The 25,275-nt window shown below is 38.9% G+C and overlaps 1 protein-coding gene across 2 annotated transcripts in view; it reads right to left on the bottom strand.

Moving 5' to 3' along the window:
- Window positions 1-425: 425 nt before the first annotated feature.
- LOC113126719 (ras/Rap GTPase-activating protein SynGAP-like) overlaps window positions 426-25,275 on the bottom strand; it is a 38,535-nt gene continuing 13,685 nt past the window's right edge. The window contains exons 2-19 of one of the 2 annotated variants that reach the window (XM_026300816.1): window positions 24,313-24,401; window positions 23,960-24,081; window positions 20,127-20,280; window positions 19,706-19,804; window positions 19,275-19,514; window positions 18,857-19,192; window positions 18,559-18,703; window positions 17,803-17,947; window positions 15,505-15,741; window positions 14,600-14,801; window positions 13,484-13,674; window positions 12,284-12,488; window positions 10,958-11,527; window positions 8,595-9,104; window positions 8,224-8,385; window positions 6,106-6,317; window positions 4,757-4,829; window positions 426-3,379 (exon numbers count right to left, since the gene is read on the bottom strand). In XM_026300816.1, coding sequence (XP_026156601.1) covers window positions 3,341-3,379; window positions 4,757-4,829; window positions 6,106-6,317; window positions 8,224-8,385; window positions 8,595-9,104; window positions 10,958-11,527; window positions 12,284-12,488; window positions 13,484-13,674; window positions 14,600-14,801; window positions 15,505-15,741; window positions 17,803-17,947; window positions 18,559-18,703; window positions 18,857-19,192; window positions 19,275-19,514; window positions 19,706-19,804; window positions 20,127-20,280; window positions 23,960-24,081; window positions 24,313-24,401 — 3,731 coding nt within the window. In that variant the 3' untranslated portion in view covers window positions 426-3,340. Of the gene's footprint in view, window positions 3,380-4,560; window positions 4,830-6,105; window positions 6,318-8,223; window positions 8,386-8,594; window positions 9,105-10,957; window positions 11,528-12,283; window positions 12,489-13,483; window positions 13,675-14,599; window positions 14,802-15,504; window positions 15,742-17,802; window positions 17,948-18,558; window positions 18,704-18,856; window positions 19,193-19,274; window positions 19,515-19,705; window positions 19,805-20,126; window positions 20,281-23,959; window positions 24,082-24,312; window positions 24,402-25,275 lie in introns of those variants that run through there. The other variant, XM_026300815.1, reaches the window with a different exon arrangement.

Here is a 25,275-nt window from a genome sequence, read left to right as displayed (position 1 = left end):
AGAAAAATACTTTTGTTTCATTCCTAAATACTATACATCAGTTTTAGAACCATAAATATGTGTTGAAAAATGGCAAATCCCATCAAAATATACAAGCTTTACCAATCCATTTATTCGGTTCTGCTTTAGCTGCAGCAAAATGGCAGTTATTTTTCTCCCCTCAGGTCAACAAATGTTCATACATCCTCTTAACAGGTAGTGATTCTGTGAACATACACCACATATTCAATAGTAGTTTTTTATTTTACAATGGAGAATTTTTATTTGGATCAAAAAAAAAAACTATCTAAAGCAATAATAAAAACAAGGTATGAATATAATTATCTGTATGGATTAGATGAGGGCTAGGAATTAACCTAAAAAAAAAAAAAAAAAAGTGGAGAAAACACTAAGTTTCCTTAAGCACAGACCCACTTTTTCATCAGATTTTTCACTGTTTTTCTTCAATGTATCACTGGTCAAAGATTGTGTTTTGTGCATTTGGCAATAAAGATATTAAAAGAGTTCCTTCTAACACCTGAGAGTCTGACAAATACCAGGAACACAATCAATCTCGCCCCATAACTAAAAGAGTTGTATGAATATAATGGTAACGGCACTTAATTACAATAGTACAAACATCAGAAATGCCCTTGTTATGGCAAAAGTTTTAAATAGGAAATCATTCATTAAAATAGCAATGAACAAGCGACCAAAAAATACCAAAAAAATTAAACTTACCTTTGCATCTAGTTATGAAAAAATTATATATTCATTATATTATATATTTATTATAATATATTCATTATAATTGTTTCTTTCAATAAAGTTTTCTAGCCAAATGGAATAAAGTATCCTCTCAGGCTGTCATTTAAAGCATAATAAGGATCCTTAATTCTGACAGAGAAGGGGGATCACAGCACATTTTCAGAGGTAGCACACTGTACCACTGCAGCTAATCCAGAGAACATTTCAATAATACATAGATATTTTATGTCTTTAAGACATTTTTCACTATGGACTGCAGTTTCTTGTAAAATGAAAACAAAAGTGCAGTATTACATTTCAAAATACTTCATCGCAATGCAGGCCAAATAAATAACCGCGCATTTCAAAAGAAGATTACTGCAATCCAGTATTGATATCGTTGAAAGCACCACTTTTGGTTACACAATATAAGTGGGATATTGAAAGAACTTTTCATATTATTTCATCTTGAACAGAAGTGTGCTATGCTGGGAAATTGTTCACTTCTAGTTGTATGAATGCGGTCACACCTTACCATGGTAGTTTCTGGATTGCAGTATTAAGAGTTATAATAAAAAACTGTTTTTTACCACAAGTTCAACATGCCTGTAGGCCTACCCTTGATTTGAATACATTTTACATATAAGAATAGATATACATTAAGCTATTTTATACATATCTGGTAACATAAACATATAACTTTGTATCACTGATATTTATCTTAAAGGAAAATGTCTTAAGGGCAAGAGGTTAAGATAAATTATATCAACCATGAATTTGTAATATAAATAATTCTAACATACAGAATTAACCAACACACTGCTTATTAATTCATCACCTTACTACAAAAAAAGGACATTAAATATACAAAGTTTACAAGTTTTTGTTTTTTTTTTTTGTATTGGCGTTGTTTAGGGACCTGTAGCACAGACTATAAGGCAGTCAAATCCTATGCAAATATACTACATATCCCTGCTTGGAAACTGCTTTTACTGTTGTTGTTACTCTCTCCTGTTTTGTCTGTCAGTTTGCGATTTCTGTCCAGTTCTCTCAATACTTTCATGGTGTATAATGCAAAAGGCTGAATGCCACCCTCTTCTGAAAAAACGGAAGAGTCAGCAGATTGGATTTAAAAAAGATGCCCTCCGATAAGAAGGCCATGTCAAAAATGTTTTGTACATTAGAATAATATCTGACAGCAAACTAACTTACTCGCCCTCGCACTTAAAAAGCACATGCAGAACTGTTGCACATTAAACACTACCAATGAGTAACTCACTACTTGCTATGTGATTTGATTTCAGTTGCACATCATGTTTACAATCATAGTAATTAAAATTTATTTATAGCTCTTTTCAAACCAGTGTTACAAAGTGTCATATAAAGAGAGGCCAAAGGTCTTGATTTTCTGACTTTTGAGTTTGGTTTGTTCATTTTAAGGAATTTTTACAATTATTTTCATCATAAATGAATCTGTATGAGAACTGTGTCAAAACACCCATCAAATTCTGACAAGCAAAACCATCAAATTCACTCATATGAGTAGCTGGCCACATCACATTTTTAAAAGTTTTGCTTGATAATGTTGAATGAATTTTCTGTCAATTGATAAATCATTCATTGCAGCTCTAAATGTAACTGTGAAGGAGAAAACTGTTCAGTACTGTCCTGTATTGTCTGGTATGCACTTTGTATCACTGTTCTGAAACATTAAATGTGTCCTTCATTATGATTATTGTCACTATTATTTTTACAAAATCAACAAAACATATTTTAATCTCAGATTATTTCTGTAAAATATTTCTATTATTAAAAAGGTTTAGTAGCTTTAATAAATACTTCTTCTATACACTGAAATGCAAGACACTATAGTTCTGGCTTTACACTGTTTGCCGAAGGAAAATGATAACAAAGGATCTGGATTGTAACTTCACTTTAAAGCAATTATAAAGTAAGATAAATTTTGGTTTGGCATCTATTTAGATAGGATGGCTGTACTATATTGGATGCAAATAATGCTAACCACCAAGTGAAAATATATTTGCAGTCAGATAATATGTTGATTTCATCAGAATCAAATAGTGACATAGATCTTTACTTGGGCCCTGCATCTGAGTATCTGGATGGCAAATGATTGAACAACATGCTGGATGCATGAGTGAACATTGTGCTTGTAAAAGTGTTTTCTACGTCTCATTTCTACAGCCGCTAAGAGTGAGAAGCAATTGTGCCGTTTGTAGCAGGGAACATCATGACTCCATCCTCATCCTCAGTGTTTTACACATCTCTTCTTATGATTAAATAAAGAAATTCATTAGGTTCAGTATTGCCATTGTTGTGGCATTGGCTTAAATTTCAGTCAACATGTGCGGAAGATTGACTGCACACATTGGTCCTCAGGCTGATTGTCAACTTCTGGTGGAGGCAAAGTTTGATTATGTGCAAAGTTTTTTTTTGGGCGGGGGGTTTTTTTTTTTTTTTTTTTTAGAACATTGTGAGAAGAAGCCTCCAGTAGTCCTGGTTCCACTGCAGAGATTTGTTTTATAGAGGATCTGAATCAGTCTTCCTATACTTGAGTGACCATCATGAACTCTGGTCACTTTGGAACTGGGAGTCAGGATCCTGGGTGACCACCATAGCCCTGGCTGATAGACTGAAGGGAGAGCAAACAAATGAAATTACTACTGATTTCATATCATTTATAGCGTTATGAGGGCTCGGGTTTAAAGGATTAGCTCAACATTTTGGGTTATACATTCTTGCTGAAAGCTAGAATGGAAGACTGATACCACTCATGTCTGTGTGATAAACATGGAGCTTAGATCAGCAGGAAATTAGCACAAAAACTGACAACAGTTTGCTTGGCTCCATCCAAAAATAATCAGCAATTTGCCCTTTTATTGGATGCTGTGGTTAGAGTTCTTGACTAGACGCCAAGATTCAGACATTGTTACCAAGGCCTAGGTGTTATCTCTTTATGAAATCCTAACTGTAGCTTCATATATACTGTACAGATATGAGTGTGATATCTATCTCATCATCTAACTGTTGGCAAGAAAGCAAATAAGCATGTTTCCCAAAATCTTGACCTGTTCCTTTAAATCCCAATTGTCTGGTTTCTCTCTTTGGGAAAGAAGTGTTCATGCTCACACATTAACAGGACGTTCCCATTGTGAAGGAATAGCATTTCAGCACTCACTGTGACCGTTATTCTTCTTCTTTTAATAGTCACCAGAGAAAAGCACTAACTGTGTCTGTCTCATAGCTGAGGCAGATAGGATGCCGTGAGTCTGTTTTCATCTGTTTTCATCATTAACTCATATATGTCAGAAAATCTGCTGCGAGAACAATTACAGTCTCAGAGCAGGCCCAGTGCGGAGAAACATCTCTATATATGGTCTGAGTTCTCAAGAGGCTATTTTGTCTGTTTGCTCTCGAGAGCTGCAACGAAGGCGACAGTGTATTTCAAGGATAGCAAATGTTTCTCCTGAGTTATTTCAGCGTAAACACAGACACAAATACACAGCCTCTTCACCTGCGTCACATTCCAGCCCACATGGTGTATTCACGAAGCTGGGCCCTGAAGAATTACTGTGTGACGCTGCTTGTGAGTCACAGTCAAGGTTTTGCTAATGATGAATGCGATGTACTCTTTTTGTGGTAAATAAAATTCAGTTTCAAAGTTGAATACTTGCCATTCCTTCACAGAGACAAACTAGATTGACCTCAGTACATAAATTTTAATACCTATCCAGCTCTTAATTTCTAAAAACAAGAGCTGGGTAGATTGAAAGTCTTTTATCAAATCAGTCAATCAAAGCATTATGTTTTTCACTTTCCCCTCAGGCACGTGCAGTAAAATGGTGAAATGTTATGGGAATAGGTGAAGTGTCTATGACAGCTGCAGACTCTTCCCCTGCACTGGCTTAGACTAATGCTCAGGATGTGATGCAAGAATGAAGCGAAGTGTTTTGGGACATGACTGGTTTAGCGAATAGGGATGGTCAAAGATGTAGACACAGGCACAAACCTGGTCTGTGAGGATTCGAGGCTTAATATCAGGAATGGCACCCCCTCTCAGCTCATCCTCCACAGCCATGAGTCTGACAACAGGGAAATAGAAACAAACATACCGGATGACAAAAATAGAATAATGAAGCCGGTGTTCTTTAAATTTGTTGTAGGATTATGTGGCCATGTGATGATATTAAGGTCTTGACATATATCTGGGTAGATCCAGCTATTCTCTGTTTCCTCAAGCTGAATCTGAGCTGACTTCAGATCAGCTCTGAGTCCAAATTTGACTGTTCTGATACACAACTTGTGAAATTAGTGAGCGCAGGATAAGGTGAACCATTCTGCTGCACCTCTATGCAGAGGAAAGGTTTAATTTAACTGGGGCTTTCTACTAAAACTGGATCAAATGTAAGCTTTGGCTATACAACATTGTGGCTTTCAGAAAAAGGAAAATGCAGCAAAAAAAAAACAAACATTCATTTGGTAGGAGTCACAGCTTGATGCAAGTTATATTTTCTTTAAGTATGTAGCTGCAGTCACAGTAAGTTTTTTGGGGAATTTAACACTTAACCTGAAGTCTTTTGTATTAGTGAGCCTCATGGGTTTGATTTTTGGTTAAGATATATTTAAAGAAATAGTTTTGTATTTTGGGAAATGGGCTTATTTGCTTTTTTTTTTGTTTTGTTTTTTTTTTTAAAGAACTGTTGAACTTTTCTTTCCTCCACTGTAAAGACGGGGAGGCTTTTGGAGCTTTGACAGTCACTGTGGGGAATACTTGTCTTATAGCTCAGGACTGACAGTATCCCTGCTGTTCGTCATGGTCAGTGTTCATCAACCTTAAGTAACACAGATATTGGTGTTGTCTTTACTACCTCTCCTGAGTAATAATTCTTCTCTACATACAGGCTGGATAACCGTTAACCTACATGGCTTAGCTGCTGTTATCACAGGTGGGTGAACAAAACACACCCAGGACTCTGACTGGGCCAGAGCATTTGGCAGAACTGAACTTTGCAATCAAAGTAGAAACTGAACATATAGTATGAATTTTACTGGGGAAAAAAAACTGCCTCTATAAGTCATTTACATTGTTAAAGTTGTGTTTTTCACCTTTTCCTAATTTTGTTGTGGTCTTGAAGTTTAGTGACAATTCCCATAAATAACTTTTACTTGAATAAACATCTCTGACTGAGTAACAAAGATATTTGGAGGCAATTTCTTAAAATGTTGTAAAGTTGGTGGTGTTGTTTTATGACTATTTACTAACAGGTGTGTGGCAAATTTGACGCACTAGAGAAAACCAAGCAGTAACTGGCACAGCCTCATTTCAGCCAGCTCTGGTTCAACCTGAACACTCATCACCTGCTGATGATGCCTTTGATTTGAGAGTCTTTCTCCATTTGCTGCTGTTTCAGGCGGCGCTCGCTGTCCTCCAGGCGATTCTGATACTGCTGTAAGATCTTGTTTGTTTGTTGTTCCTGCGACAGAAGTCTCTGCTCATATTCTTCAAGCTTGCGATGAGACATTTTCAGTCGTTCTTTCAAGGAATGTATCTCTTCTTCATACTCTCTTACCTAAAAGATGAGATGAAATGAAATGAAATGAAATAGTGACGTCAGATTATTCTGCACTATTCCTGAATGAATGACTGATTTTGTCAATACAGACACAATTCTGAAGTACAAATCTCTCTGTGCTGAGTTTCAAATTCAGACAAAACTGCATGTGAACGGTGCAAGGCTTAAAAGGTCTGTGACGATTCTCTGTCCAGATCATGGTATATCCAAATTGCTAAAAGTAAGCAACAACTTGCTTGAGGTTTTTGAAGACAATTCAAGTTTCATCTGATTCTAAAAACAGACACATGGCTGTGTGATGGGTTCACCTGTGCCCCCAGCTGTGGCCAACCTATACATGGTAAAAGCAGGGAGAGGAGCTGTGAGCTCTATTGCAGGAACTTCACCCACTGATTAAGAAAAGTAGGTGACACTTGGGTTAAAATTAAAACAAAGGAGGAAACCTTAACAGAACACATCTTTGGACTGGGCAGCAACATCAAGTTCACATAGGAGGAAGAAGAAAGAAGAAACAGGCCTTTTTGGGTTCTGCCATAGAAATCAAAAATGACAGAAGCCTGAATGGTGAAGTATGCACTAATCCCACAGGCCCAGACCAGTATTTACCCTTTGATTCTCACCACCCACTGGCGCACAAACTGGGAGTCATCAGAGCCCTGCACCATGAAAAGTCACACCAAGTAACAATCCCCCGAAGACAGACACAGAAGAAATTAACCAACGACACAACATTGCTGGAATATCTGAAAAACTCAGGAAAATATTTTTAAAAAATGCCTGTGTGCATTGAAAACCCAGCAACACTATGAAACAGAACCTGGTTCACCCTTAAGAACAAAGTCACCCAGACAGAAGCAGAGTAATGCAGTATATGCAGTTCACTGCAGCAAGATCTATACACTGGGGAAATAAAAACTGCTTCACAACTGCATGGCACAACACAAGATAATCATATGCTAAGGACAAATCTCAGCAGTATCTGAAGGGTATAAGAAGTGAGACTCCTTTGATGGCGCTAATGTCCACATTTTAACCAGAGAACACAGACAGTTTGGAAGAGCTACATCAAACTGGAACAACAATCCCTAAAAAGAGGGTCTACGACAGCACCCAATCATCCACTCACAATTCAATACATCCTCCCAGGGCCACTTATAAAGCATGCACACCATGTGAACCTAAAGCCCCACATGGCCCTTTAACTAATAACGACACCACAGAAGTTCAGTATTTGGGACTCCTCATCGGTCAGTCAGAACTAAACAAACTTCTCAGGTGAGAGTTGAAACCTCTTCAAGAACCTCAAGCAAATCCAACTGTCTAATTTTAGCCCTTTGGATAAGTCTGGCTTAAATGTGTGCCAGCACAAATCTAAGTACACTACAATAAACATTACATGAGCACCTTTTTATTGTTTCTAATAAAGGCAAAAGCGTGGGAGTTATTCATCATAGATAATGCAACAACAGCCACCAGCATTAGAAGGATGTATGAATCTGCTGGTTATAAAGAACTTCATTCCAGCTATTTACAGGTATCTGAGTCAGATACTTAAACAGCTGCAGGCTGCTGTTTGGAACATGTTAAACCAGCTTTACATTCAGAGTGTCTATATCATATTTTATGTAAAAAATAAAAAATGTGTTGATCAGAAAATTATTTTAACACTGCAAATCTGAACAAAAAGCCTTTAGGTTTCTTTTACTCTGCTTGTTGCTGTAAATCTCTCTTTGTTTCTCAGTTTAATATCATAAGATATTTTGGAGAAATCGCACAAACGTACAGACACACACACACACACACAAATGTTAAGTGTTGTATTTTTTTAATCTACTGTTAACTGATGGTATTAAGCAAGTGAGTGTTTTAAAAAAGCTGAGAAAAAAAAAATGCATGTACTGACCCTGTCTAGCCTTGACTCATCCATGCTCTTGGAGTACTCTTTCAGCTGACCCTCACGGTCCGGCCGCAGGCTCTCGATGTCAGCAGAGAGATGTGGCATGTTGGACACCCAGGCAACTGTACGCTCATTGAGGGCCGGGGTGTTTAAGGTCGACTGAGAACCCTGGAAACAGCAGCGCAGGACCATCAGGTTTTAGGTAAGTAGAGGTTCTTCAGATGCAAATGTTATTTACAAATCTTCTCATCATGTCATATTAAAACATTGAACACCCTGATTTACGTTTACATTTTATTATGAATACTGTTTTTGAATGTATTAGTTCCAGATAGTTTGGAGCAGCTCTTAAACAGAAGGTTCCACGTTGCACTGACCTGTTTATTGGAAACTGGCTTGAGCAGATGCTGCTGTGGAGGTTGCAGTTGTGACTGCTGAGGCTTCTTGGTGCTTTTAGTTGGTGTGTCTGTTGACTCTTCCGCTGCGGCTGGTAGGCCCTGGTTGTCTTTGGCGGAGTTGGTCTGGTACGGGAGCCCAGGAGCTGGACTGTCTGTCACCGACAGCTGTGTCTCCTGCTGTTGTTGCTGCGTCTGCTGCTGTTGTTGTGGTGGTGGCTGCTGAGTTTGGCGATGTTTTGGCTGACTGCCACTGAAGTTTGTGTCTGAAGAGTCAAGGAGGAGGTTCCTGCTCTGCGGGCGAACCTTTGGAGGTGTGGCGGTGGCTGGAATGTTAATGGACCGCTGGGACTTCAGGTGCTGTGCTGGGGCGATGGATGTCTGGCGGACAGGATGAACTGTAGTGGGAGGTGTGGCCAAAGAGGCAGGAGTGCCGGTCCCAGTGGTTGTCTGGGATGAGACTCCCATCAGATTCTGCTGCTGCAGAGACTCCTGAGAGGAAAGAAGAGGATGGTTGATAACAAAGAAACTGTCAAGAAATGGGGCAAATGTTTACTAAAGGCCATTATGTGTAAAATGTGAAGATGTTTGACTTAATGCCCTCCAGTGGTACAATCAAAGAAAACACAAAGGCAGACAGTAGTGCACACAGCTAACAAATATTTGACCTAGGAACACCAAAATCCAAAACACAAATTCAATGCATTAGTTTTTTTTTTTTTACCAGATTGTTTAACTTAAAATTAAAAGATATATGTATGTATGTATGACAGCCAAGGTTTTTTGTACTGCACCTTTAGAAAACAAGGCTTTGGATAGAAGTGTGTTTTACCCCTAAAACTAATTAGTATTTTACACTTGATTTATACATGTGGGTATGGATAGATAGATAATTAATTCATACAGCGCTATCCTGATAACACCATCTGTATTAATAAAACACGAAGCTCTTGTGATGCTTGTTCCATTAAGGCCCACGCAGCAGAACAGGAATAGCTCAAGACTACATGACAGTATCATTAAACACTGTAATTTTACACAGACATGCTGTAGTAAACTTATCAGTGTGGTAGATCAGCAGCCCATGAAAATACCGTCAAGTCAAAACCAAAAGGTCAGTCCAGATCCAGAATCTTACTGAACCTTATCAAAGAATTTCACCTTTTAACATTTTTAAAGTTTATAAAATTTCACCAAAATGTACAAAGAAAAATATAGATTCTCGAAGAGTTACCTGTCACTGTCCAGGAGATATATTTCTCATCAGCAGTACACTGGGTTTTAACATTTTGCATTATGCTATGTGTAATATTACCATTCCTACTGAATGAATAGCTACTTTCCAGTCCTGTTGAAACAAGGACACACAGTGTGGCAGATGTTGAGCACAATGCACTGTTCAACAGAGGAGGAGGGTGAATGATCTGTTGTCTGGAGCACACCCTTACATGTGTGATTTACATATTTTGCTGCTCATGACATGGACATTTTTTGCATTTCAAATTGTGTTTGGATCTAAGGTTTGTTCTGCAATCTGAGAACCAATCTGAACACAGTGGAAACAAGTACAAGCCAGGATCTAATGAACTGCTGAGGGCTCATGTAAATTAGGCAATTCATACAGACTTTTTTTTGTTTGTTTTTTTAAATCACAGTATGAATAAATGACAAGTCTGTACAAATGTTTGGGAAATACTGTTTGGGATTAAATATTATTAATTCTTCGATGTGAGTGTCATCCTCAACATTTTAGGTCCAACATTGACAATACAATATTTATACACTCTTTTTTTATATATACTATTGATCATGGACATAAATTCAAGAGAACAAAACAGACTGAGCATCTGAAATAAAAAAAACTGTTTGAAGATTGTGAATTTATAAATAAACTATTAAAACTGAAGTTCCCCACCTAGTGGTGATTTAAATTACAAAAGCCTGCTGTCTATTCAGTCAATCTAGTCAAAATACGGAGACCAATTTTTAACCTGGTGGTAACAGTCTTTTACTGGTAAGGCTCTCATCAATCGGTTGAGTGATGCTCTGCGGTTCTACATTTAGGTGTTATAATCTATGATCATGATTTAAATCACCTCTGCCTATAAAATAAACAGTAATATAAGCTGCTGGTGCAACATTAGACTATGTTATAATATTAATTAATATAATTCTAGAAAAGTTTTGTTTACACCATGGGAGTCAACTGTGTAGTCTAAATGGTAAAGCTGTATTGCACTTATTTTATATATTTATGACATACTGTATTGTAAGGGAGACCTTGTATTATTACGACCATCAACCATGTCTTTCTTTCCGTGTAAGTGGAAGTGACAGGTTCCTACCTGCACTTGCAGCGACAGCTGGTGCCAGGCGTAGTCATTGCTTTGATTCTGCCGGGTGAAATCATCACTGTAGCTGTGTGAGTGGACAATGCTGGGCTGCACCAGACTGCTCTGTGACCGCAGGGCGGACAAGTCCTCGCTGCGGGAGAAAGCGCTGTTGCCAAAGGCAGGAGCATAGTCAGGGTGGCCATTCTCCGGCTCAGGAGCGAGGAGGAGAGGAGGAGGAGGCTGAGGCGGGGAGTTCTGGGCAGCCAGATGGAATAGTGGGTTCTGGAAAGACAAGGGGAAGTGCATGGCTGCTGCTGCCTGCTGTTGCTGTTGAGAGATGGATTCAGTGGGCCCCCCTATGTGGCCCATCTGGCTCAGCCTCAAACCAGAGCCTGCTGAGCCCGCCGGCATATGTCCTCCCATACGAAGCGGACCGCCGAGGTTCCCAAAGCTGTGGCCGAGCCCTGCGATGGAGGCTTGAGAGGAGGTCAGCATATCTCCCACAGAGTTCAGGTTGGAAATGCTGTTCATACGGGAGTCCTGAAGATCCATCATAGACACACTTTTATTCACACTGTGGACCTTAGAGACACAAAAAGAACATTTATTGTAGATTCAATTTCAAACTGGATTTTGTTTATATAATGTTTCTCATGATAAAGGAAAGTTCACAATGAGATGAAACACATACATAAATCAAATGTACTTCACAGACATATACATGGACAGTACATGTATGTGTTTACAATTTAAAAATGTGTTTAAATCTATTGAGAAGTCATATAGTTATACAAGGGGCATCTTTGTGTATTTTAATTCATTAATTTTTTTTATACTGGTTAGTGTTGTTTTATGTCTTGTCTGAATGCCCAGAAATGTTTCCTGTAAGGCCGTATGAAACACATTATTGTTTACAGGTGCTGCTGGGCCGTAGCAGATCTTTTATCAACTAAATTGAAAATCAAAATCTCTTGGGTTCCTTAAAAATCAATGCACAAACAAAAACAGGAGTGTAGTAACATTTAATAGCAACTTACTCCTTTACTTTTGTATACATGTATAGCATGTATTATGTATTGCAACCTAATAATACACCAATAAAAAAAAGTTTAATCATAATCTGCTCTAAAAATTTGGGCTTTTTATTGAAATTTGGACACAATGTCAAATTCCCTCATCATCTGTTACATTCACAACATCTCCTGTGTAAAAATGCCCACAGTTTCTAAAAGTGTATGCAGCTTTGGCCCTGAGTACCTAAACATACAGTATTCACAAGATTGTAGAAAAGACTGACAGAAAAAAAACCAACAGCAACGTGAATATTTCACAGCCTACCTTTGGATCAGGTTCAGTGATGTCAGAGCTGCTTGTGCAGTATGCGGGGCTGGATCGAGCCAACGGTGGACGGGTCACATAAAAAACTTCTCTTGATGAACGGAGGTCTCGTTCTGCATGGCGCCTCATGTTTAGATTGGATGAGAGGGATTCTACAGCTGATACTCCAGTTGTAGGGGACGGCAGACGAGAGATGTCTATCGAACTGGAGAAACATAACAGACATTGCTACTAGTTTGTACATATTTTATACTGAAGTCTATTTTGTATTATCCCATTTTATTCATTGCAGAAAGCAATGTGGAAAGAAAGCCCAGGACAGGTAGCCTCAAATCTTAATTCTGCCTTGTGGCCTAAATAGAGATTCAACCCAGAGACACTGCAATCATTGAGTCTCAGCCTTTTTTGCCTATAAACCCATAATATAAGGTGATCAAACTGCTCATCATGGCTTGCATGGCTTCAATTTGTGAGCAGTTCAATCACAAAGTGGATTTTTATAAATAATTTTTAGATCTCTGAAAGTACAATATTTCACAATAAAGAAGCAAAAGAGAAAAGTGTAGAAGCAAATTTGAACCGCTAAAAATCATCTCCCATATGGAAAAAAACCAGCAAGCAGAAGGTTTGACTCCATCCTGTCAGTCACTCATAGCCTGATATCACTGCGATCAGAGCTATGAGGAGCAGAAGGTGTGTCGCTCTGCATTGGTCTGACTCTTCACACCTGCCTGCAGCAGATTTAAGTCATTCTCATTCAATTACACATTCACTGCTGCAGATTTTGGTTCCCAAAAGGATTTTGGTGAAAGGGACTTATAATAGTTAACACAAAACAGTTGCTGTGGAGTCCTCTGATATTACCACTGCTATTTCTCTTAATTAAAGAGTTAGGCTATAATGAGTGCAACTGTCTCTTGACGATAACAGAGTGCTGAAATGAATTAAAACACAGAGGAAAGAGGTTTGGGTAGGAGAGTCTGGGAGCAGATGGTGCTGGCAATTACTGATTGAAAAAACACTTAAAAAGCCTGAAGAGGTGCATTAGCATTATGGAGAAATACACCACTGTTTTATTTTGACCTAGTGAATTCTCACCTGCAATGAATTCTTGGCTTTTTCTGTGTCCTGTTAATTACACCCATGTGAAACTGTAATTATTCTCAATGTGCGATCGGTGTATATTCGTAATACAGATACCTGTTTAAGTCACGCATCATAAGGCTTTGGAAGTCAGATGACATGAGACGATTGAAGGATGGCCGCGAGAAGAGTCTGTCCTTTGGTCGTTCTGGCTGGTGATTTGTAGGCATGTGAAGCTGTGGGTTCCTCAGGGCGACACTGATGTCATTCAGCAGCCTCGGTAGGGGTCCGAGTTTGAGAATAGCATCCTAATACACAGAAACAATTTAGAGAATAAGAGTAAGAGTAAGTGACTTCTTCTTCACATACCATGTTCAGTACTATCAGTGATTCGTAATGAACTATTTTAGCTCAAAATCACTACAGGCGACTGTTGTTGCTTTGCCAGCATGATAGATGAAACTTCCAGCACAGGCAGACTTTGCCAGGGCCATGGTAAATACTGAACACACAGACTTTAAAGCCATATACATTTAAATTAGTATTATGATAATAAATTAGGATGCCCTGACACATGCCCATATTCACCCTATCAAGCTGATTGATGATCAGTTAGATGTCACCAATCTAGACTAAACCCTTTATTATTCATTAATTTCATTAGGAGTTTCAGCTTTCAGGTATCAGTGAGGTTCATTCATTCTGGGGCCACCATCTCAGTAAAACCAGTACCCCCAGCCTGGCCCTTGGTTGGGAACCGTTAAATGACGACTTCATCAATCTTTGAAATTTAAATGTCTTCCAAAGACACAATACAGAGAATGAAAAAAAAAACCAAATTTCTTAACGTATGAGTCAGGGCTTGAGCATAAAACATTTATAACTTTCATTATGTAACAACTAAAGTAAATTTTATAAAATTAACTGTGAATGTTCTGTAGTTAAATATTAAAGTACTAATTTCACCTTGGTTTTAACGGAGTCCAAGTAATAGTCATACTGTGTCCGAAACATAGAAAACTGCAGAATCTCATTTTTCAACTCTACATTCTGAGAATAGTCCATCCATCCATTTTCTATACCCGCTTATTCCTTAACCAGGGTCACAGGGATCTGCTGGAGCCTATCCCAGCTCTCTTTCGGGTAGAAGGCAGGGGTACACCCTGGACAGGTCTCTGAGAATAATAGAAATCATAGTAAATGTTAACAATAACTTAGTGGTAGTCCACCTACCTTGCTAAGCTGACCCATGACTTCCCATAGTAAGCTGTGGAGCATGGACAATTCTCTGCCAAGGTCAATGTAGCCCTCAAATCCCCCAATGTTTCCTCCAGTGTCCATGTTGGAAATTTCATAAAGAAACTGCTGCATGGAGCCCCACTCCATCTCTAGGAACTCATTCATGAAATACATGTATTCTTCCTTGGGCCCGAATCTGTTGAGTTTATTGACAGGAGAAATTAGGACAAAGACGAGGGTGAAAACATACTGCACACTGTGGAAGTATCTAATATTTCCTATTCACCAGTAGGAGTTGAGTTTTAAAAAAACCTTAAAGTAAAATTAAACCGTCACACACACTGTGACCTGAACAGACGTTTCTGCTTTATGTACTTATGTTCCCCATAAATTAAAATAAAGTAACAAGATTTTTAAACAACATAAGGGTGAATGTTTACATGAATATTAAATTGGTTTCTTAATTTTTTTTTTTTAACTATAAAAGGACCATAATATAAAATTACTTTTTCAAAATATAACATATGCCTACTAAAAAGCATTACATGTCTTAGCATTTCAAATTTTAAATTATAGCCAGACGTCTTATGATTACATATATATTATTGGTACCTATATAGGCCAACAGAGAAGTTGTTTTAATATTCAAGAAATGTCAGTGTTGAGTACAGAGTGAAAGTCGGAACAAGTGCGTCACAGCTGAAAGGCTCAGAGCTCGCTGTGGGTGAGTAACAGTTTATACCCTCACAGTGAAAACTGCCAGCCTCTATTTCTGTGATGGTTCTCTGTGACATGCATCCCACCTAGCACAAGTGTCAGCATCTACAGTTCTAAAAAGAAACGGGATCAAATTAATGTAATGTTGTAGCTGACGAAAGAGCACAGGTGATGACACTCACTTGCTGAAGCTGGCCAGGTTCTGCATCACCTTGGCAATGAGCGTGAGAGTACGGGACGTGCGCTCCGCGGGGTACTCCTGCATTAGGTTGAACAGGGAGGGGGACATGATGGCTGGGCACATGAAGCGAAGGAACAGGGAGGAGCTGATGAGACTGTCAGCGAGATCCTCTCTTCCGCGCTCGGCACATCTGGCTCTCCATGAGGCAAAAACTTCTTTAAGCTCCCGGGGAAATATGCTGAAACAAGAACATGATTTTATTACCCACTGTCAAGAAGACATGCAAGACGAATCCAGCTGCTTATGTAAAGCTCTCAGGGATTAAACAAGGTCGGCAGACTAAAGCATATGGAAAACTACTGGACTAAACTTGCTGGATGGAGATGGAGATCTTCAACCCTGAAATAACTAAACTGTAAAAAAGATGTGTGCAAAGCTATTTAATTAAAATGTTATTTTGATTAATATCTGAATTTTTAATACATTTATAAACATATTTGTTTCATTGTGTGTATTTCTTTATGTATTCCTTCTATAAATTTGTTTCAGTTCAATACTTTTGGTGTCAGATACGAGGTAGACTTGACACTGCACCAATCGATACACATACAGTGGGTACGGAAAGTATTCAGACCCCTTTAAATTTTTCACTCTTTGTGTCATTGCAGCCATTTGCCAAAATCAAAAAAGTTCATTTTATTTCTCATTAATGTACACTCAGCACCCCATCTTGACAGAAAAAAACAGAAATGTAGAAATTTTTGCAAATTTATTAAAAAAGAAAAACTGAAATATCACATGGTCATAAGTATTCAGACCCTGTGCTCAGTATTGAGTAGAAGCACCCTTTTGAGCTAGTACAGCCATGAGTCTTCTTGGGAATGATGCAACAACTTTTTCACACCTGGATTTGGGGATCCTCTGCCATTCTTCCTTGCAGATCCTCTCCAGTTCTGTCAGGTTGGATGGTGAACGTTGGTGGACAGCCATTTTCAGGTCTCTGCAGAGATGCTCAATTGGGTTTAGGTCAGGGCTCTGGCTGGGCCAGTCAAGAACGGTCACAGAGTTGTTCCGAAGCCACTCCTTTGTTATTTTAGCTGTGTGCTTAGGGTCATTGTCCTGTTGAAAGGTGAACCTTCGGCCCAGTCTGAGGTCCTGAGCACTCTGGAAGAGGTTTTCTTCCAGGATATCTCTGTACTTGGCCACATTCATCTTTCCTTCAATTGCAACCAGTCGTCCTGTCCCTGCAGCTGAAAAACACCCCCACAACATGATGCTCCCACCACCATGTTTCACTGTAGGGATTGTATTGGGCAGGTGATGAGCAGTGCCTGGTTTTCTCCACACATGCCGCTTAGAATTAACGCCAAAAAGTTCAATCTTGGTCTCATCAGACCAGAGAATCTTATTTCTCATAGTCTGGGAGTCCTTCATGTGTTTTTTAGCAAACTCTATGCAGGCTTTCATGTGTCTTGCACTGAGGAGAGGCTTCCGTCGGGCCACTCTGCCATAAAGCCCCGACTGGTGGAGGGCTGCAGTGATAGTTGACTTTGTGGAACTTTCTCCCATCTCCCTACTGCATCTCTGGAGCTCAGCCACAGTGATCTTTGGGTTCTTCTTTACCTCTCACCAAGGCTCTTCTCCCACGATTGCTCAGTTTGGCTGGACGGTCAGGTCTAGGCAGAGTTCTGGTCATCCCAAACTTTTTCCATTTGAGTATTATGGAGGCCACTGTGCTCTTAGGAACCTTGAGTGCTGCAGAAATTCTTTTGTAACCTTGGCCAGATCTGTGCCTTGCCACAATTCTGTCTCTGAGCTCCTTGGGCAGTTCCTTCGACCTCATGATTCTCATTTGCTCTGACATGCACTGTGAGCTGTAAGGTCTTATATAGACAGGTGTGTGCCTTTCCTAATCAAGTCCAATCAGTTTAATTAAACACAGCTGGACTCCAATGAAGGAGCAGAACCATCTCAAGGAGGATCAGAAGAAATGGACAGCATGTGAGTTAAATATGAGTGTCACTGCAAAGGGTCTGAATACTTATGACCATGTGATATTTCAGTTTTTCTTTTTTAATAAATTTGCAAAAATTTCTACATTTCTGTTTTTTTCTGTCAAGATGGGGTGCTGAGTGTACATTAATGAGAAATAAAATGAACTTTTTTGATTTTGGCAAATGGCTGCAATGACACAAAGAGTGAAAAATTTAAAGGGGTCTGAATACTTTCCGTACCCACTGTATAGAACAGATACATGTAGACTTTATAATTTGAGAGGTACAAAAAGGCCAAAACTGACCAGAGAGAGTTGATAATCTTGCAGAGTAACAGCTCACAACACATGCGAAGGTTGGCTTGATGGTCAGCGAGGACGGAGGGCGGGACACGCATTGGGTCCACCTCACAGTTCTCCTCAGACTCATACAAGGCTCGAATGAAATCACCTGCAGTTGTAGATCCACCATTGTTATTTTTTTTTTCCACCAGAAATGCAAAATAAACTTTAAAAAGTTCAGCTCTTAACTTCATTAACAGCTGGATCGGCTAGAATAAAAAAACAGTTTTGGAGCTTAAAAATTACGTAATTTTTCCTGCTATAAGGAATAAATAAGAAAATTATGTTGCTACGCTACTGTGTGAATAATACAGTCGCTGTTGAGATGAAGCTAATCTTCAAACTTAAAAATATATATTAAAAACATACAAAATTTGTAATAAATGTGATAAAAACATGAAAAAGACTGTTATGGCCTTTATATTAGGTACTATGTAGTGAATTTCAAGTGGTGTGCATCAAGAACATCAATAAATAATCCAATCCATACATCCATCCATCCATTCTCTATACCCGGAGAGAACAGGTAGCACAGGGAGAACATGTAAACTCCACACAGAAAGGCCGGGTTGTGAACTCACGACCTTCTTAATTGCAATTTGTTTATGTGACATTTAATGCTCTTCAAAATGTCTGATTTGCTGTGAATGTCACACAGTCCCTTTATTCAGGCAGCCAGAAATAAATACTAAAGTTTGGGTTCATCCACAGCAGCCTCACCTATAGCATCCTTGAGGTATCTGTGACCTATCAGTTTGAGGTACTCTTCCACAGCCTTTGTAGCGAGCGTGTTCTCCCTAAAGATCAAGTGCTCACGCTCCATGAATCGATCCACCTCACACATGGCCATGTCAGACAGGAACTCCTGAGAAGAGATTATTTTTGTTGTTCAGTGGAGTGGACATTCTTCAGTGAATTTATTGCAATAAACCCCTCATGCAGGGAAGTGAGAGATGTGAGCAGTGATTTCCCATAACAAAACAACACACAGTCAGGTTACATTTGGCCCCGTCTTTACCTTTGTCTTCCCGGTGCTTTGGAGGATGTGCACCAGGGCAAACGCCACCTCCTCTTTGCTCTTCACACTCAGCAGTGGCTCCAGAACTGCACACAGTGTTCGGTAGTTGTTCGTTATGTACTCAGCAAATTCCTTGTACAGCTCCATCGGGAGGATGTTCATTGTCTGGTAGCGAGACTTGACACGTAATGAGGCGTTGATAACTTTGGCACTTCCAACTCCACCACTCTTGGCCAAAACACTGGACTGTATGACCGGGTACCACTGCTCCACAAACTGCCGGCCCGTGATGCTGGAGATGGGGATGCTGACAAGACCAAGGTATGTGCTTTTCTCCTAGATAACCAAATAAAACAAGATACTTTCATTAGTTTGATTTTCATTATTTTGTTATGTGCTTGTTTCACTGAGTCATTACCTTGCGTCTTTTTTTGTCCGTTTCCTTGTAGAGGTGCAAGCGAAGGCTACGAATGGTAGGCAAATTGTTAAATTCAAAATGCTCGCCCCAGAACACTGTGTCTGTCCGGGGTTTGCTGGTGGTGCGTGCATACAACATGTCATCCAGACAAAGCTCACAATAGTAGCGTTTCTTAGCTGGAAGGTCTCGAGCTTCAATGATCCACAATTTGAGCACGTTGTCTACCCGCCTGCTGTTGTCCTGACAATAAAACAAGGGGTTCTGTTACTGCATTATAACAGTCCTCATTTATATTTGTCCTTGGTGGTACACCCTGGGTCTTGAGATGTAATAACAAGTAGTTGTTTAAGGTAAATATTGTTTAATTGGTCATTTTCAGGTTCTAGAATTTAAAAACCAGCAAAAAAAAAAAAAAAATCCGTTGTCTTTACCTTGTTAGGTTTGACAGCTCGTTGCAGATTCTCGATCCACTTGTCTCTCTCTGAAGCAGAGCGACAGGCAAAACATTTTGTCCCTGAACTGGTGGTCACCTGCAGGAAAAACATATAGATTTAATATATTTATGATCATGAAATATTCCCAACACGGATTCAAATGCAATTGATTTTCCCAACTAATAAATAATTTTGTAGTTTATAAAGTGCTTGTTTTGTCTTAACCAGAACAGACCAAGAGTCACAGATTTTCAATGTACAGTTACAATCGTATAAAAAAGTGACACTAAATCATGCTTAATAAAAGCCTTAATGGTGTAACCAACTAATTTGTGCATCAATTTCCTAATTTTTCTAATTGTCAAGGCATGTGTCAAAATAAATAAATAAATAAAGTTCTAGGTTCAATATAACACACCTCAAAGCAGTACTCTTGTCCTAAAATACTAGAGTGGACAGGTTTGATTATAGCCTCTTCATCCAGAACTAGGTCCAAAGCCTCCGCAGCACTGCTAGGAGAAAGTAAGGACTCGTGGGAGTGGGATTCTTTGAAGCTTTGCATCAAACGTGTCCTGGTGAAAGACGAAGAATTTATTTACTTTCAAAAATTCAGATATGATTAGATATGTGCTTTCAGTGTAAAATGAGTCACTGCAGCTTAGAAAACCTTGTGAGTCACTCCTGCCATTTCAGTATGATTCTTGAGATCTGATCCTTTTTTAATGAGTTTATGGAAAATTTAAGACCACCAGATTCTCAGTTCTGGTGTTTGTAGTGTGGTCTGTTGACTGAGCCCATGTGACTGACAAGGTGTATTTTAGCAAATGGTGCAGTGTCTCAAATTTTGGTCTTGCCCGGAAAAGCAAATTCCCATAATAACACAGAAATTCTAAAATGCTAATGTAAATGTAGTGTTGGTATTGCCTGATGTGTAAATGGAGCAAATTAAAAGAAGCAGTTTAGAACGTACAGTCTGCAGGAAAACTGTAGTGCAATTATAAAAACATAAGGAAGACCGTAGCCTGATCACAGAGTAACCGTAAAGCTGAGGGTTGCTCTAGCAAGTTCTGGAAGTGGAAGCAGAAATTTAAGCCAAAACTGTCTCCCTCAGGCGAACCAAGGTCAGTGGTTCAATTGAAAAAAAAAATGCAAGAAGAAAAACATTTTTGCTGCAAAGTTGTGGGTAAATGAAGCAAATCAAATGAAATCTATTATCAGTGCAGCTTACAGCATGAAGTATGTACACTTCAGCCAATGTGTAGGTGTTTGCCCTTTAGGTTCAGCTGTAGCTTTCTGAGCTAAAATACAGGATGTACAGACTGGAAGTGAGCCAGGAAACTGATCCTGAAACATCTCTAAGATACAGTGAGCTGTGTGGACAAAAATACAACTCTTTGGCAGTTTGATTTAAAGAGATAGTTCCTGGGAAATAAGCATCTTCACTTCAGATGAGAAAACTGATGCCAATCTTGTGTCTGTATCTAAATGTGAATGAGGAAAGCAGGTGATTAGCTTAGTGTAGCCCAGTCCAAGATAAACAAAAATCTACCTACCAGCGTGTCTGACAAATTACCAGTGTGTCAATCAAAGTGATGTCAATCAAATCTCTACAAGCAAACAAATATTTCCCAAAATATGATGCTATTCCCTCCACGTTTCCTAAAACGTGTTTTGAAAAAGGATGAATAGATATTAGACAGTTTCCTTTTTGATATTTTGGGTTTATTTCTTTTAGCTGCATTGAAAAGCCAGAACTAGCATCCTACATAATTACCATTAGTTTTGAACATAGGAGAGAAAATGAGGAAAAAAGTAAGACAAAGGAGGAAAGTAATAAAAAGTGTATCCGCTTTGAAGAATATTATGTAGCAAATGAGCAGCACTAATTTAAGGCCAGATTAAATTCTGGTCTGAGGAGCCGTGGATCATCTAGATTAAAGAGGTGACAGCACCATCACAGACTGCAGCACATGAAAAATGCTTTGGTAAACCAAGTTGGCAGCAGAGGTAGAGCAGCTGCGCTGGAAAGCGAGAGTGTGAATTTGGACGCCGAGGGTTTAGAGCAAAGTCAACTTAACACTACTGAGTGAATTAAGCATGTGTGGGCAGAACTCAAAGCAGGCTGTGAAGTCAGCTGTCTGAGGCAGTGGTGGGAGTGGGTAACTGGCTGTGGTTAAAGTGGGGTGCACACTGACTGAGACAGAGTCACTTTAATCCCCAATGCCATTGTGTCCTCCCAGTGTATCCCAGTGTATTTACTGTGTTGGACTTCTACATTGGTGTTTATTTTAGAACAAAAGATTTTTACTTCCTTTGCTAAATGACACATTCTACATTGTCGGACCCTCCACACCTGTCCTAAAAATGTCTATTATGCATCTACTGTGGTGGGAAGAATGTGTGTGGTCAGCATTACATTTTTACTTTCTGTCTCTCCCTCTCTGCGTCTTCACTTTACCAGCATATGATTGTGTGAGGACTGCATAAAATTTTGATCACAATGCAAGTGAGATTCCCCCAAGATGTGCCCTTGTGTCAGAATACAAAAAGATGAAAAGCTGTCATGAGAGACTCTGGAGCTGCAAGCTATTTTATCCCAACATGTTCAGCAGACAGAAATCACACCGACATGATAAATACATAAAATTCTACCAGGTTATTTACAAAAATTGAACTCATGGCAGCTTTTTTTAGATTCTCCAAACCACTAATTCATTCAAAAAGGCATTTTAATCCTAGTCAAATTTTCAGCTTTGTAATACACACACGTGTAAATGAACTCAATGCCTGAAAGCTCTGGAAAAAAGTACAAGTTCAAACTGTCTGGGAAGGAATCCCTAAAGCCCCAGTCCTTTGTGCAACAGGACCTTGCTTTTGTAAGAGTGGCTGAGACAGAGCGACAGTTTAAGTGAAGCGTGTCAGGTGAGCTCCTCAGAGTGAATTTTATCTGCTTCGGTAACAAAATGACAATAATGGGTCTTTAGGACACTTTAAAGATTTTAGTTGGTTGAGCTAATGCTAATGTGAGCACATAAGTATGCTATGTAACAATCTTACAAGCATTTCAGGCTAATGGCAGTTCATTGGTTAGTGTTTAAATGAAGGTTTTCCTACTGTGAATTATAAGGTCCTCACCTATTGAATTTAATCCAATAAATAATGTATAATCTTATTTTTCTGTACATTTACTAATAATTTTTTTTAAAATTAAGATATTAGTTACAGTTGCCATGATCTATAGCCAATCTTTGGTTTGTCCATTCAGGGCTACCGTGGAAGCATGGCAGCACAACATGGCTGCCTCCATAAAAGGAGACCTGCTCCCTTTATATATTTAAAAGACTCATTGTAGGATTAGAAAAATGCAGTGGCCGGTATTTTGCAGCAGTTACACACTAATGACAACATATTTATTAATGGTACTTCTGCCATTTCTACTAATGGATCTCTCTAAATATTACACTTTGAACCTTTAATACAGTCCACTATAATTACCCCAAGCTATATTTTACACTATAATTACAATATACAATCAGTTTGTCCTATATAAGAGGTAACTTTAAAGATGGGTGTTAAGGTTAGCAATGCTCCAGCTGCAGCAAAAAAAGCAGCATTTTCCAGCAGATGTGAGAGATTTCCATGAAGAAATAGTCCTAGTGCAAGGTCAAACCTAAAAAAAAATACTTGGTATGCAAAGCAGCATGTCAGTCATCCAAGCAAGAACAAATCTGTTGAGTTGTATCTGAAAAAATTGCTGCCAGTGTCATATTTAAGTTACATGCACATTGTATTCTAATGTGATGGCTGTGAGAAGAAGAAATGTGACTTGATGTTTAAGAATCATATTTTCACCTCATTGTGAAAAGGTTCATAGCAAATACTGAGACTGTCTTATGTCTACTGATTAAAGATGATTACCACATCAAAAATCACATCACATTTTAATCTACTGCTCATGACAAGACAGCGTGGGAAGCTTAACAATGATAAATAATTATCTGGTAAGCATAAAGCTCATTTAAATGATTAACTGCAACCATGGCCTCTTCAGTCTTTCATAACATGTATCTTGGGTGAACTGTGAACAGTAAATCGCTCAGGGGAAAATGTATTTGTTGGCCTTGTGATAAACTGGCATTCTCCCCCGTGGTGTTTTCCTGGCTTTTGCCAATAACATGCTGGGACAGGCTCCAACCCCAGGACACTCAATTAGGAATACATGAATTGCTGTATATGCTAAAAAGTACTTACCTCTCTTGGTCGGCACTGCGAAATCGGGGCAAAATCATTTGTCGGAAGCTGCTGGTCCGGTCCAGTTTGGGTTGACTTTTGGCCCTCTTGATGGAACCCTTCAACCTTCGATTGAGAAAACTCTTAAAATTCAACAAGGGAAAAAAGAAAAAGATAAAGACTAATGTACTGCATTATTCAGTAAAAATATCGATTGTTTACTAGCAGGCTCGGTTTGGAACTTTATGCACAGTTCACTAAGAAAATTGAAACTCTCATTACACACTGCCAAGAATTATAATATCACAACGGGCAGAAAAACACAGATCTGTCCACAGTTTCGTGTGAACTGCAACATGCTTCACTGTGCTCACCGGCTGTCTGAAGGGCTGTGGGGTGGCATTAGGAGGCGTTTCCATGCTTGACTGCCTTGCAGAGGCAAAACTTGCCCTGCGAGATTGGTCTATGAGGACAGAGAAAAATTGTGATCAATAACCATCTAAAATATATACAGTTATTCTAAATAATAATCTGATTTACTTTAGTGAAATCAGATACAGATAAAACAGCTTCTGCCTTCACAGTCTTTATACTAAATGCACTATTGTAACAGAAGAATCATTATGATCATAAAGACCAAGACCCTGGTAATATTAGGGCTCTGTACAACTATGGACTGTGCTGAGACTTGCAGATGCTGCCACACAGTTGAGCCACATTATCTTTTAATGACAGTTAGTGTGAGTGTTAAAGTGTGTGTGTGTGTGTGTGTGTGTGTGTGTGTGTGCGCATGCGTGCGTGCGTGCCACCTTTCAAAGGCTCTGGTGCTCTTAGCAGAAGGTATTTAAGTAATATTTCTTGATGGTACTGCTCTAATATCACTTACAAGTACAATATGTCCAGCCTATAACTTAAATATAATTTTCAAATTTTATTACATTTTGACAAGTTATTACATTATTGTCCTGTAGTTTCCACCAGTACTGTTAGAGACACATAGAAAGAGAGAGAGCATCACATGACAGAAAGACTAATTACATCAACGGTGCTTAATAGGAAAAACTCACCAACAAGGACAGACAACTAGAGTTTACAAAAAAAAACAAAAAACAACACTTTGAAATGCTGAAAGACACTTGTATGCATGTCTCCGTTACACTGAAAAAGATGCAAAACATTATGGGAAAACTACATTAGATACTTGTATGACCAAAGGAAGAAATGTGCTAATGGCTTATCTCAAACCTTAAATTACTGGTCTGACTTCAGGCTTGGGCTAAGTGTGGAACACGGTGATGCACCTGTAAAAATATGAGCAGCTAGGTTTACAGATTCAG

Source organism: Mastacembelus armatus, chromosome 11 (genome assembly GCF_900324485.2).
Source record: "Mastacembelus armatus chromosome 11, fMasArm1.2, whole genome shotgun sequence".
NCBI lineage: Eukaryota > Metazoa > Chordata > Actinopteri > Synbranchiformes > Mastacembelidae > Mastacembelus > Mastacembelus armatus.
The sequence above is the reverse complement of the archived record's forward strand: the minus strand, read 5'-3'. Positions and strand labels throughout refer to the sequence as shown.